We start from the raw sequence: 13,481 nt of genomic DNA on the forward strand, positions 1-13,481 counted from the left end.
ATATATATATATATATATATATATATATATATATATATATATATATATATATATATATATATATATATATATATATATATATATATATTAGGACTTTTTGTACAATTGTCTTGACACAGCAGTATGATGTCATATGTTTCCCACTGACGAGGCTTACATCATCAGTGCTAAAGGCAGTTGTCTTGCAATGTGAGTGAATACTACACTATTATGGCCCCCCACATGATAAACCTTATCAAAGATTTGGAGTAAAATGACAAAGTCTACACTATGAGTTTTATATGACGTTGCCTTTATACACTATAAGTTTGAAAGGATATTCAAAAATATTCAAAATAATTTGTTGAATGGCTTGTGCTCTAAAATGGGACTACAAAAAATGTCAGGAAAGCCTACTAGAACCATAACCATAAATTTAACCATAACTATCGGCAATTTTTTTTTTGTGTGAAATGAACGCAATACATTATTTTTTCAATTGCTAACAACGGATTTCTATTTGAAAGCGATGATAGTTCAACTTTCCTTCAAGATATTAACGTTATCGCTCTCCTTCTTTTTGATAATTTCTTCAAACTCGGCAAGCCGGATTAAAATGTTTAACTGACCGCATATGGCCCGTAGTTTGCCCATAATTGTTGTAGGCTCTTCTCCTGTTGCTTCACTTGGCCTTTCCCTTCACAAACAAATATTCTTTCGCTGCTCTGCGGGTGAAATTTTGGCTCTCAAGTGAGCGCAAAGAACCGAAGATAATCCGATCGGTTTCCAAAATAAAGGGTTTTTCAAAGCAAAATATTTTTCAGACTCAGGTAATACACAAAACGGAAATACATCATTATTTTGGGTGCGTCCCGGTGCGTTCCAGTTGATCCGCGAACCGGTGGTTGGGGACCCCTGGCGGAGGGTGACTCATACCTGCTATGCCTCCTTCTGACCACTGTATGTCACTGTTGTGTTCTACTATATGAGCCTTTGATTTTTAAACAAGCACTTTCCTCCGAACCAAGGAAAAAAAATGTCAAATGTCAAGTTTTTCGGACTCATCTTTAGTTAAAGTCGAGTCTGCACTCCGATCATGTTTTCTTTCCAATGCTTTACGATGGCGTATCAAGGCAACATCGTAAAAAACAAAACAGCCAAATACTTGCGGGTCACATTGCAACATAAACCCTTTATCACTTAGTCCAAACGTATTCCACTTATCGCTTCCTTTAACAACCTGCCAGCGTTAATGAGTGACGGAAGATGGTTCAAAAGTGGCGATAAAGATTTTTTTTGTGCGGCCATTGATTAAAAGCGGATTTCAAGGCCTGCAAGTAGGGATATGTACAAATCAGTTGCATGCCAGCCGCCCACAAACGATGCAACCTTTTTGCGTTTACCCCCCCACTGTTCTCCCAATCCTCACGTATTCAGTGGTACTATTTACGTTTTTGGTGTGATGATATTTGCTCAATGATACCAATGAAAGTCATATGCCGATCCGACGTCTTTTGCTGGCATAAAAGTCCCCCAAATTCCCTAAATGTGCATGTGGCCTTTACCGAGTCTTACTAGCTTGCTTGTTACAGCAAAAGCATGAGCATGAAAATAGTCCAAAACGAGAAAAACTATCCACTATTTATTCGAAACGTACTAATCCGATTGCTGTTTCTAATTTTATCGTTATTTTTTTAACACTTGAATGTTGTTATTCTCTTGTTTATACGAATGCATCTGTTGTAAATATGATCGTATGACGCAAATAATGGACTTCCAAACTGTCCCAAGTTATACTATGCATTAAGTTGATAAGATTATTTTGACTCTTGTTACAGCTGTCGCTTCTCAAAACGTATTGCTGCCGTCGGACCGAAACCTCATAAGTCACGTTTTGGTTTATTTTTTTCTTCAAAAATCTTTACAACTGTGTTGTTGCTCTTGTTGGGTTTTTTTTAAGTATTCACCAATGTGAACTATTGAAAATTGAAAATGATTTACTCTTTTTTTACTATTAAACAATTTTGGGGGTCAGTTGAAAAGTGATGATTTTGGTGATATGAGGATTCATTTCAACGCCAGCAATATGTAGAAACGATATACACTCGTTGGACATGTCATTAGGTACACTTGGGAACATATTATGATTATTATTATGAGTTAATAAACTTAAATTTACAGTATACATCATCGGATAGTGGAAAAAGTGCCAAGTAAAATAATGCTTGGTTTTGATTGACCCAGTAATACTCAATAACAAATTTCATAATATATTAAAAAGACACATTATGAAATTATTTTTATTAGAAATGAATAGGCTAGGGTATAGGATCCCCCCAAAAAACCTCAGTTTTCTTGAAATATTCTGTAAAACTATAATGTCAATTGGATTTAATATAAAATGTGTAAATAAACCCAACAAACCGTTTTGAAAGGTTTTTAAAAAAATCAGACCAAAAAAATAAACTGATTAAAAGTCTTATAAATAAACCTGACAAACAATTTTTTAAAAAGTTTAGAAAAAAAAAAATCACACAGATCTTAAAATCAGTTTTAATAAATTTAACATGCATAGCTTGTGCATAACTTGTCTAAAGGGATAATCATTTTATTTGGCCATTTTTAGAGTAAAAAGTTTACATTTTGTCTCATTTGATCATGAAATTTTTCATGTAAAATTACCTTTAATAACAAAATTTTCCACATCCTTTTGATATAAAAAGAACATCGCCTCTCCCATTGCTCGGGTGCCAACCAATCATGGCTCATCTGTTGATCATGTGACTGATTGGTTGTTACCTAAGCCTTTAGCACTTGGATGTCATTTTCAGTCGACATCACGCAAAAAACGCACCCGTACATTTTTTAGAGTCGCTTATCCTCACAAAGGTCGCAGGCAGAGCGCCCGGAGAGAACACACGCAGGCTCGGGGAGAACATGCAAACTCCACGCAGAACGAGGTGGATTTAAACTCTGTTGATGTGCTAACCACTGCGCCACACACATCACAATCAATCCCAAAAATGGAATATGACGTATTTAAGAGCCCAGACATTCAATCCTGACATTCAACCGATAAATAATTTCAAATATTTTCTAAAAATGTCTAAATAATTAAGTACATTTATTAAAATGTATTGCCTACTCCTAGAACTGAATAATTGGACCTTGAAAAAAAAGACATTTTAAATAAAAAATCAATTAAATTACATTCGTGCAGGTGTACCAAATGTTTTGTCCTCAGGAGTGTTTATTTCTTCAACTATTTATTTTAAATACAAGCTCATCCCATGCCCTTCCCTTTTCCTCATGCCATAGCAGTACAGATATTAATCATAATCCATTGATGGTGTATATTTAATTTTATACGCGTCACAACTTCTATATGTGCATTTTTCCCACTCCATGACCTGAAGAGAGTGTACGAGCTGATTCTAGGATGCCTTCAAGCGAGTTGATTGTGCTGTTGTGCTTCTACTAATGGACTGATTGTTCCTTTGTGCTGTTTTTAGTGGAGAATTAGAGCCATTGTTAGACAAATGGATGACAATGTAGCACCTTTTCGGAAGTTGTTTTTTTTTTTTAATTCCTTTCCATCTCTGTACAGAATTCTATGACATTTTTCTTGTATTTTACACTCGGCGTGTCTTCCGTTGCATCACGAGTGCCTTGACGTTTTTATGAGTGACGCCATGTTTGTTGGTGAGGAGGCGGGATGTGATGTCAGATTTGATTGATTGATTTATTTTTTACCCCTAATATGCAGTGCTAACGAGCGAGCATTGTGATGGCAAAAATGATCATCCATTCATATGTTTTCTGGATTGTTTTGTTCTCGTGGGGTCATGGGTGAGGTGGAGACTATCCCAGCTGTTTTTGGGACCAGGTAGAAACTGGACAGCCAATCATAGGACCATCATGGTGGAGCTGAGATGTTTTAAGATGTGTTCATTGTGTTTTACAGTATCCCCCCAAAAATTGGCTTTTTTTGTCCCCTCGTGATGTTTTATTACCGTATTTCCTCAACTAGTGGGAGTTTTTTCCAAGGAGTCATCTGTTGATATGAGCGGAGGCCTTTATTTGTTGACCAGCGAAAAAATGCTTACAATAGAGATGGATCGTGTAGTAAGACAATGTGTGAGATTTTTCACATGTAGGGATTCCTCAAGGGTCGGTTTCATTTTGATCATGTTCTGTTTTTATGCTAGGAAGTAGGGATGCACAGAATTTTCGGCCACAGGAAAAAAAAATAAAGTGGATCCAAAAAAAAAAAGATATAGCAAGGTCAACAACTCACATCAACATAGTGTTGCGAAGGCCAACTTTTAAATCATCAAATATCCCACATATGTCAATCTAATGGTCAAAGCACGTCCAGATTTTGCTGGGGTAGCGGAGTGGCTCGCTAAAGTTCTCTGGACTATTTTTATTGGTCAGACCTACTAACGTCAACACACAGCCATGACAAAAATCATATAATAAAATCATATGAAATAAGCTCTTAATTACACGGTCATTGTATGACGCGCTAGCTGCTAACCATGTGTGCAATGCACATGGTGCATTCAAACACAATCAGACATTTCAAACTCAGACCAAAAAAAGTTCATCAACGCATTAAATGTTAAGACCTGCAAATAATGAAATAATTACTACTGCTTATCAATCTATAAAAGCTGACATATATATCAAGAACTCTGAGGAGTTGAAATTATTTTGATAATTCCGATAAATGATCCATCTAGTCCCTGTAGTTTATAATACCTTATCAAATAACTAAACTTCTGTCTTCAAAATAAAGAATAGGCCTGCTTTTGTTATATCAAATTATTATAAAATTAACCACCGAAAATGGAGCACATTTAACCATTGTGCAGTATTTAGGCCATTTTTTTTTCCTTCCACATTATTTTTGCAGTGTTTTAGCCTAGGGATGGCACACATTTGTGAGGATGACCATCAGGGTGAAATTTCAGCTATTTAGTGTCTTCTTGCAAAACTTTCCCTTTCATGTGAAATGCATTTGACGTAAAAGTCAAGGATTGAACGTTTTGACCATTTTCGCATCATTTTCCTCCACATCATTTTTTTTTTTTAGCCAATTAATGATACACCCATGGTAGTGTAATAACTAACATGTTGATCTTTGACACGTCACCATCTGGGTGAAATTTCAGCTCCCTAGTGTTATCTTTCAATGCTTCCCTTTGATGTGAAATGAGAGTTAAATTTGTCTTTTTTAAACAGGTGTTAGCTAAAACATTGCGAGTCATAACGTGCAATTTTATTTCATTTTCATCAATCATTTGTGTGGTTACAGTCCGTTCCACAAGTCAATTTGCTACCAATTATGCAGCAACACGTTTTCATTTAAGTGCATTACTGCTAAATATTCTGTTTAATATTACTGTAAGGCAGTGTGGCATGATGCAAATTTTACACATTAACGCTGTGTTTTAATATTAGATAGTAAAATAATTGTACTTGGTGGTCAAGGTGAGGAAGTTAGGAAAGCAATCCAACATTTTTTGGGTGTTTCTCATCTTCGATTTCAGTCAAATATTTTCATTTCGGTTGCCTAGTTTTCATGCATTTTACTCTTAAAAACTTGGCCAGATTTTTCAGATTTTTTTTTCTTCCAAGCCACTGTATTAGAAAATATCCACTAGTCTATTTTCCATAGCGTATATTTTGCACTGAGATGATTTTCCATTCATTACTGACAGTGAAAATCCAAATCAGCATGTAGCACAAAAGTGTAGCGTTAATTAAAGTCGTTCTTTTTTTTTGAGGGATGCGTTCAATTCCTACAGGTTGCCATGCACCCCGTGCAAAATTGAGACACGTATAACAGAGCAAAGAACAAACACTCTTTGAGGGAATATGGTAACATCAGTCTTTCTTGAAAATGTTTGAAAATGATGTAATCATGCTCATTTTTCATCCCCACACACAGACCTTGTGTACGTGCGGTTGTGGTTCTCCGTGGTAGCGGCCAACGCTGCTTTGTACTGTAATGTACATGTGGGTCACATCTTTGTGCGAGTAGCATCACCATTTTGGGAAACAACGTCCAGAATCTGTCTGCACTTTATATTTTTGTAGATAATATATATTTATTTTTTATTTATTACTATTGAATAAATTATTGTATCACTCTGAACAGGTGTCATGTTTCTTCTGTATTCCTTTTCAACTTTTGGATGGTGCTTTCTTTTTTTTTTTGGGGGGGGGGGGGCACAGATTACCCCATGGAAAAGGCTTTGCTTTTGCAAGGTGAAATGTAATTGCAATAAAATAAGGATTTGCATCTTTTTTTCCAGGCACTTTGACATGCTTGGTTATTATTATTATTTTTTTTTTTTAAGATTTAGACTAACGTGTAACCTGTATAAACATTGTAAACAGTAGTTTACAGTCTTTGAAAGTTAATTGCAGGATACAATTTAAGGTAGACTAATGCAGCACCACTTTTATGGATGATAATCCTAGAGTGGGGGGGGGGGGGGGGGGGGGGGGGGGGGTTGAAAGCTTTTCTCTTTCCTGGGAGGGGGCTTGAGAAGCACTGATTTAGTAAATAAAAAAGTAAATACTGGTTCCAGTAAGTGTGTGTGTGTGTGTGTGTGTGTGTGTGTGTGTGTGTGTGTGTGTGTGTGTATGTATATATATATATATATATATATATATATATATATATATATATATATATATATATATATATATATATATATATATATATATATATATATGATGTGTGTGTGTGTGTATACACATGTTTACAATTCTTGCACGTGTAGGAAGTGTGCAGTTTCTTTCTCTGGCCACCAGATGGCAGTAGCGCTTCCAAATTGAACATAATGAAATGCATTGGGGTAGAATTCATATCGACATCATAGCATTTTCAAGAAGTCACTATTTTGAATTTGTATCACACAAGAATGAAAATATTAAGGTTTGTTGGACAGTGACAAATGTTGTCTACATAGTTTAAAAAATGCATTGCAGGCCTACTGTATTGTCACAACCGATTGCTTTAACATTAAATAGCGACAAGAAGAGAATGGTTCGATCATTTTTTTATTACAGCAATGTCAAAAACCAGTGCAATTCAAACCCTTTTAGGGGGTATGAGGGTACATGTTTGAGGCGTGACATACAGTGCATTTTGTACAGGTTATGCAGGCATAAAGTAAGTCATTCAATATTGTCTGTAAACCCCTCACAAGGTTTCTTACAGCTAAGCCCGCTTGAAAATCCTTTTAGCATCCACGCCGTCGTAGTTGTAGCTCTGTGGGCAAAAGACAAAAATGTCATTCCTACAGACTCAGACTTGTGAAGTGTGTGCATGCAGGCGAAGGGGCCCCACCTGTATGAGCTCATCTCCTTGCACAATTCTTGTGGTTATCAGTGTCTTGCCGTTGTCTTTTCTGGTGAAGGTGCCCTTCATCGTGTCGCCCTCCAGTGCCCATGAGCCCTGCATGGGGTTCAACTCTCCATCATTTTCATAGCTGAAAACTTCCTTTTAATCATTTTATTCTCATTAGGGTTACGAGTAGTTATTCTAAGTTATTCCAGCTCGTTTTGGTTCAGGACTTTTTGGAAAGTTGCGTCTACACTACGGGAGTATAATTCAACGAATGAAGAATTTTTAAAAAAAATTCATGTTTAAGGCGCAGCATTATAAGGTGCATATACTAGAAGCTACAGTTGCAATAGGCATCCACTAGATGGAGCTGGACAAAATAATTGGATAGGTGAGTGAAACTTTTCAATCAGAAACTAAGAATAAAGATGATCTGTGGAAAGTACTATCTGAAGAAAGGGAAAAAATACCTCTTGATTACATTAAAAGACTGTTTACATCAATGCCAAGATGATTCTAGAGTTTCAAAGATATGGTTTTCTTGGTTTAAAAACAGTTTCTGGATTCATTTAATGAATTTGCGCTGTCCTTTAAAAACACTTGCGTTTTTTGCGCCTTGTCCCCATATAAATTGCTTCAAAATTGGAGCACATATAGCACGTAAAAAGGGTGATAGGAAAAACTTTAATTGTAAAAAGTACATATATAACTGCAATGCAGAGGTAAAAATTTAAGGATTTACATGGCGATGAAGTTATTATCAGTTTTTTTGACTTCAAAAATGAAAATTTGATGTTCATGCGCTGTATAAGGCGCACCGGATTATAAAGGCGCACTGTCAGTTTTTGAAAGTCTTTCAGCTGCGCCTTTGTCAGGGAAATTTATAAAGAAGACTTAGACCAGCCCAATGCTAGACTGTAAAACCAGCCAAGATCTCTTTTGCGCTCGCGAGGGACAGCAGAGCTCACACTCTCGTGTTTGCTTCCAGGCTGTCAGCGCTCCGCTGTCCCCGTCCACCTTTTCTTGATTACAAAAGTTCAAAGCTCCAGATACAAGAAAATAACAGCTTCTCTTTGAGTTCATCGCCTGCGCCTTTTTGCGCTTCAGTCAGCATCCTGTTTTCTGCTAACTTGTCTTCACAGACAGATTTTTAAAAGGATTCGATCATGGCAATCCTACAATAGAGTACATTTTCAACGTAACTGGCAGCACTGATTCGATGCCACTGATCCTCAATGTTACCAATGGAAAAAGTCCAACAAAAATATCATCACATACTCTATTATATCACAAATCAAAGACACATCTAAACTCCCTTTCCCAGAATTCCCGTGGGCTGTTTCTGAGGCAGTCCTGGAAATGATCCGCTTTTTGCAACTAGTGCCTATGAATAAGGCAGCTATACCCCTAGGGTGACTAAAATTAAAGCCTTTGCTTTGTTTATGTTCTTCTGCAAACAAGTCCAATCTTGCAGCCGCCAAGGTACAAAGTCTGAAGCCATTGATCGGGAGCACGAGCAGCAGCAACCAAAAACCTGCCCTGTTTGTTTACTCACAGATACTTCGGTGCCATCGGCCAGGCTGTAATCAAAGTTGACCCCGAGGGTGAAGTCGATTTCCAGGGTGCGGAAATTGCTGCTCTCCTTCACGTGGAACTTGTCTCCGTTCTGCTCGATGGTGATTTTGAGATTGTCGTGGGCGGCCAGCTTTCGCTTCACCATGTTGATGCCTGTCAACACACACGCTACGTGTAAGTGGCGTGGCTCGATTTGTTTTTTTGTTTAACGTACAAGCCGAGCTGACATTTGCAGGTCAATGCGGGCGCGGTCAAGTGCACTAATATTTGTTCTGGCATTCGTATTCATGTCGCATATCAACGTGATTTGAAATTACCCAGCGCACCCACCTGCTTGATTACATTTACACCAAGTACCGCCTTTATCATTTAGTCGATTTGAAATATATCGGGGAAAAAAAGACACATTTTTAATCTGGATTTAAAAGCATAAATCGAAACGCTGCCTTGTGAAGGTGTGTAGTTCTAATAAACAATTTAATATTGATCTCAAATTGGGTGCGGTAAGATTCAAGCAGAGTTTATATGGAAAGTGGAAGAATTTCAAAATTCAAGTCAACTTGATCCATTTACTTTCAAATCTAAACTTATTTAAAGGGACAATGTGTAAGATTTAGACCGTTTTTCCTTAAAAAGGAACAAATTCAATGATTATAAATTTCAAAAACTTGCAAATAAATGTGTTCTTAACGACCAACAATATGTTTTAAATGTAATCGAAGGTCAAGTTATCATGATATTATACTATATGGGGTGTGGCACTCCTCTGGAGGCTGGCATGTTTGTATATATATATATATATATATATATATATATATATATATATATATATATATATATACGGTATATATATATATATATATATATATAAATTACATCAGGGGAAAATAAGAAACCTTCAGAAGGGACTGCAGGTGGGAAGATACTTGTTACAGAAACTAAGTTTACCTGGGTGAAATTTTGGAATGAACATAAAAACATTAAATAAAAACGAATAAACTACCGGTAATATTGAATTGAATACAGTATTTTGTTTCAGACTGTTGTAATACCTAAAAAAAAAAATAAAAAAAAATCCCCTTTTGATAGGCTACTGAATACGGATACTGAACTTACCTGAGTAAAATTTGTAATTACCGGTAACATAAAATAAGTAAATAGAAACTAATCTTTTGTTTATTTTGTTTCAAACTGTTAACTTTTAAAAAAAAATCTCCTGTAACAAAAAAAAACAACAAAAACTGTCGAACAAAACTACCAAATGTGATGTTTTGCACTCTAAACACATACAATTAATACTGTGTTTGAACTTTGCTTTGTTAAGTGAGCTGTGCAATATGTTTTATTTTTCAAATGAATCATTTTCTAACGTTTAAAGTAAAACTATCCGAACAAGCATCTTCCTCTATCTGGTTTGGTTCCAAAAATTGCAGAACTCAGCTGCCGCATCATTTACACAACACAACCAAATATTATTATCGCATTATTATTTCACAGCCAAATCCGATTAATGACAAGAATTCCTTCAGTGTGTTTCATGACATACCCATTTGCTCCATGAACTTGTCATAGTTGTCATTGCGGTCCACTTTCCAGTTGCCGTTGAAAGTCATGATAGCGGTGATGAGGCTGAAGACAGGTGTTGAGCAGGGGGTGAGGCTTCTGACGCTGCAGCACAAGTGCTGTAAGCGTGCCTGCTTTTCAAAGCTCTCTTATCTGCACATCTATCTGAGTGCTGATGTGGCTGTGTAAAGCTCACACTTGCTCAGGTAAGTACCACCCCACGCCCGCTTCTCATTGGACACGGTGAGTGAAGCGGTTCAAACATGCAAAGTGTGTTTACAGACATCATACAACCTGCATTATAAGCTATTCATACATCATTAATAAACTCGAGAGGTTTTTTTTTTTTTTTTGCATATAGGCTTTCGTTCCAAATGTATTGCTCTCCAGACTGTTGGTTGGAATAGGTGAAGTCAAATAGCGGCACAACACATGTAGAGATATCACCGAAGAATACTCTCAGGCATATGTTCTTTATCCTCTGTGAAGAACCATTAGCTAGCAAGGCGTCTCAATGTATACAATAAATCCCAATAAAGCCCAAAAACACTATCTTTTTTTTTCTTTTGTACATTCAAATATTTTTATTCATTTCTGCACCGATGACAAAAATAGAGTTAGCCCATTCAAAGCTCTCTGTGGTTGTAGTGTCCTAATGTGAACCACTTATTGTGTCCATTTACATGCTGGGACAGTGCTGCTTATCGCTCGGTAGAGATATGATGACATGATGGCCTGTAGTTGCTGTCACGGTGATAACGGCGCTCCAACTGATACCTTTGACCTTCATCTCTCATACGGCAGACCTTTGATATACGGCACTCACACACACGTGCAGTCGTTGTGTGTCAATAAGAGAAACTTTACAGAAGGTGTCCAAAATAAACTAACTATACTATAAACGTTAACATTACAATTTCTGCCAGAACTACATACACACTTTATTGGCATGATAAAATAAACAACGCATTATCTAAGAATAGTTTATACGCTTTATTGGGTACTGTGATAGAAATCGGCAGTAAGAATTTTATCATGTTTAAAATGTCTTGATATTGTTCAAACATTTCGTTGAATTCACCCACGCAGTTTCCAGCTGCAGTAGAATATGCCACGCGCTTAGGTGTGAAGATACGGACAGACAAGCTAGCAGAAACCCGGATGCTAACGCTAACCCTAACTGCGAAAAGGTGCTGCTGATGAACAAAAAGAGAAACTGTGATTTTCTTGTGTCTGGAGCTTTGAACTTATGAAATTTTGTAATGAATAAAAGGCGAACTGGGGCAGCGGAGTTCTGACAGTCTGGAAGAGCGAACACCAAAGTGTGAGCTCTGCTGTCCCTCGCCAGCTGAAAAGCGAGCTCACGATTGTACATTGGGATTGTCTCAGTCTTTATAGATTTCTCCGACAGGTACACCTGCATAATACAATGAATTATGCCAGAAAAATATTAGGTATAAAGAGACCTGGCTATAATCCGCATTTGCCAGCTGTAACTCAGCCTGGATCGTTTTTATCCCTTGTTAGATCATAATCCATTGTGCTAGCTTAAAGGCATAGTGTGTAGATCATAATCCATTGTGCTAGGTTAAAAGCATAGTGTGTAAGATTTAGAACGTTTTTCATTACAGCCAGCAGGAGGTGCTGCAGGTGCTGCATTTACCATTGTCTGTAGCTATAACAAATATGGCCGCCTCTGGAGAAGTGCTACCCCTCATGTAATTTAATGATAACTAGACGTATGATTATATTTAAAACATACTGTTGGGTCATTAAGAACACATCCGTTTGCAAGTTTTTGAAATTTAATAAAAAACAGTCTAACTCTGACACACTGTCCCTTTAAGTCTTCTCAATATGCCAGGTATAAATTAGAGGTGTGCCAAAAAAAATCAATTTCCAAAAGAAAAACGCTTCTCATTTACGACAATTCAGAATTGAAATGTCCCAAAATCATTGTTATGAATCGATATAATAAATGTTGCTCCCTGTCTGCTTTCGTTTAAGTACAGCCGTGTACTACACGCTAACTGAGTGTTGCAAAAGCCATCTTCAAAGTAAACACACCATATAATACATTGACATCATTTTGATTGGCATTTTATGCTTTTATTTTGAAGTTGGCCTCTGCATTGGTGGTTGCTACTAGCTAACTTTACTCCTCTGCTTGCTTTTGTTTTTATTGCTATCACATCACGTCTCAACCAACAGCAGCACACAGCCATTAAAAATGCTAAAAAAAACAAACAAAAAAAAAAACACTATCCGTTAGTGCTAGCCGCTAACTATGTGATGCCTTCAAATGGAGTCGGACATTTCCATCTCAGATACAAAGAGGTCCATTTTATAAAATGTGGGATTACAAATTTGCTTGGTCCTTTGGGTTAGCTATTTTACCGAATTTAGACGACTGTTGCCCGGACAGTTTGATTCACGCTGTACAATATTCACATTGAACTCGACTGGCACCTTGGCGCTTGTTTCCCCGTTATCTCCTACTTCAGACCTTTCTCCTGTCACCAGAGGGATGAATCCAATGAGATAATCTTTAACACAATAACACACCCCTACAATCTAAAGTGATCCTCATTGTTATCTTTGGAAAGTAAGACAGCTCTTTTGTATTGGCTCTTACCATTGTGCGGGTTGCCGTGGCCTCTGTGTGTATATCACTCAAATTGTATTCTTGTAGTATCCATGGTACCATACACACATCGTGTACTTTGTTCAATGTGTTTTTATTGCGTACAAAGTCTTGTTCATCATGTCTTATTTAATTGGATGCGTAGTTGAAGCCCATAGATGCTACTTTTTTTATTGGGTATATTTTCTGGGTTAGCGTAAAAAAATCTTGACAATGTGTATGTCTTTGTTGAATGCCCGTGACCTTTGATCCCTCACTGAATTAAAAACTAGAAAAATTGCATTATTGATATTCCCAGGTGGGCTCAGGGCCAATTGAGAAACCAATTGTCAGGTTAACATGATGATGTGGTCTGAC

At 36.9% G+C, this 13,481-nt stretch overlaps 1 protein-coding gene across 1 annotated transcript; it reads right to left on the bottom strand.

The window, feature by feature from the left end:
- Nucleotides 1-7,038: 7,038 nt before the first annotated feature.
- fabp2 (fatty acid binding protein 2, intestinal) lies at nt 7,039-10,649 on the bottom strand. Its single transcript, XM_088419533.1, has 4 exons — nt 10,464-10,649; nt 8,898-9,070; nt 7,346-7,453; nt 7,039-7,267 (listed from the first exon to the last, which is right to left on the bottom strand). Exons 1-4 carry the CDS (start codon nt 10,528-10,530, stop codon nt 7,217-7,219), a joined length of 399 nt encoding a protein of 132 aa, XP_088275659.1. The 5' UTR covers nt 10,531-10,649; the 3' UTR covers nt 7,039-7,216.
- Between the last annotated feature and the right edge of the window lie 2,832 nt (nt 10,650-13,481).

The sequence above is a fragment of the Hippichthys cyanospilos genome, chromosome 7 (genome assembly GCF_059441005.1).
Source record: "Hippichthys cyanospilos isolate Australia breed blue-spotted pipefish chromosome 7, RoL_Hcya_1.0, whole genome shotgun sequence".
NCBI lineage: Eukaryota > Metazoa > Chordata > Actinopteri > Syngnathiformes > Syngnathidae > Hippichthys > Hippichthys cyanospilos.